This window comes from Cariama cristata, unplaced genomic scaffold, assembly GCF_000690535.1.
Source record: "Cariama cristata isolate BGI_N322 unplaced genomic scaffold, ASM69053v1 scaffold39590, whole genome shotgun sequence".
Classification (NCBI taxonomy): Eukaryota; Metazoa; Chordata; class Aves; order Cariamiformes; family Cariamidae; genus Cariama; species Cariama cristata.
This window is the reverse complement of record NW_009597059.1, coordinates 1-312: the sequence shown is the minus strand read 5'-3', so window position 1 is coordinate 312 and position 312 is coordinate 1. Positions and strand designations below refer to the sequence as shown.

General features: G+C 66.7%; 1 protein-coding gene across 1 annotated transcript in view; it reads right to left on the bottom strand.

Moving 5' to 3' along the window:
• The window catches only part of COPG1 (coatomer protein complex, subunit gamma 1), a 20,119-nt gene extending 19,879 nt beyond the window's left edge, over positions 1-240 (bottom strand). The window contains exon 1 of the mRNA XM_009708492.1: positions 184-240. Within this exon, the coding sequence (XP_009706794.1) occupies positions 184-220 (37 nt within the window). The 5' untranslated portion in view covers positions 221-240. The remainder of the gene's footprint in view (positions 1-183) is intronic.
• Positions 241-312: the final 72 nt, after the last annotated feature.

Genomic DNA, 312 nt, shown 5'->3' with positions numbered 1-312 from the left:
TCGCTCCCCTCACTGCACCCCCGCCTTACCCACTGGAGGGGTCTCCCCTCACAGAACCCCCTCCTTACCCACAGGAGGGGTCTCCCCTCACAGCACCCCCTCCTTACCCACAGGAGGGGTCTCCCCTCACAGCTCTCCCTTACACACAGGGGGAGCCTCCCCTCACAGCCCGGCTCCCCTCACCCGACTCCTCGTCCTTCTTGTCGAACTTCTTCAGCATGGTGCTGCCGAGTCGCCCCTCGGTGACGACCTTCCTGCCCCGTGGCAGTGGCAGTGCCGGTGCCGGTGCCGATCCCGATCCCGATCCCGATC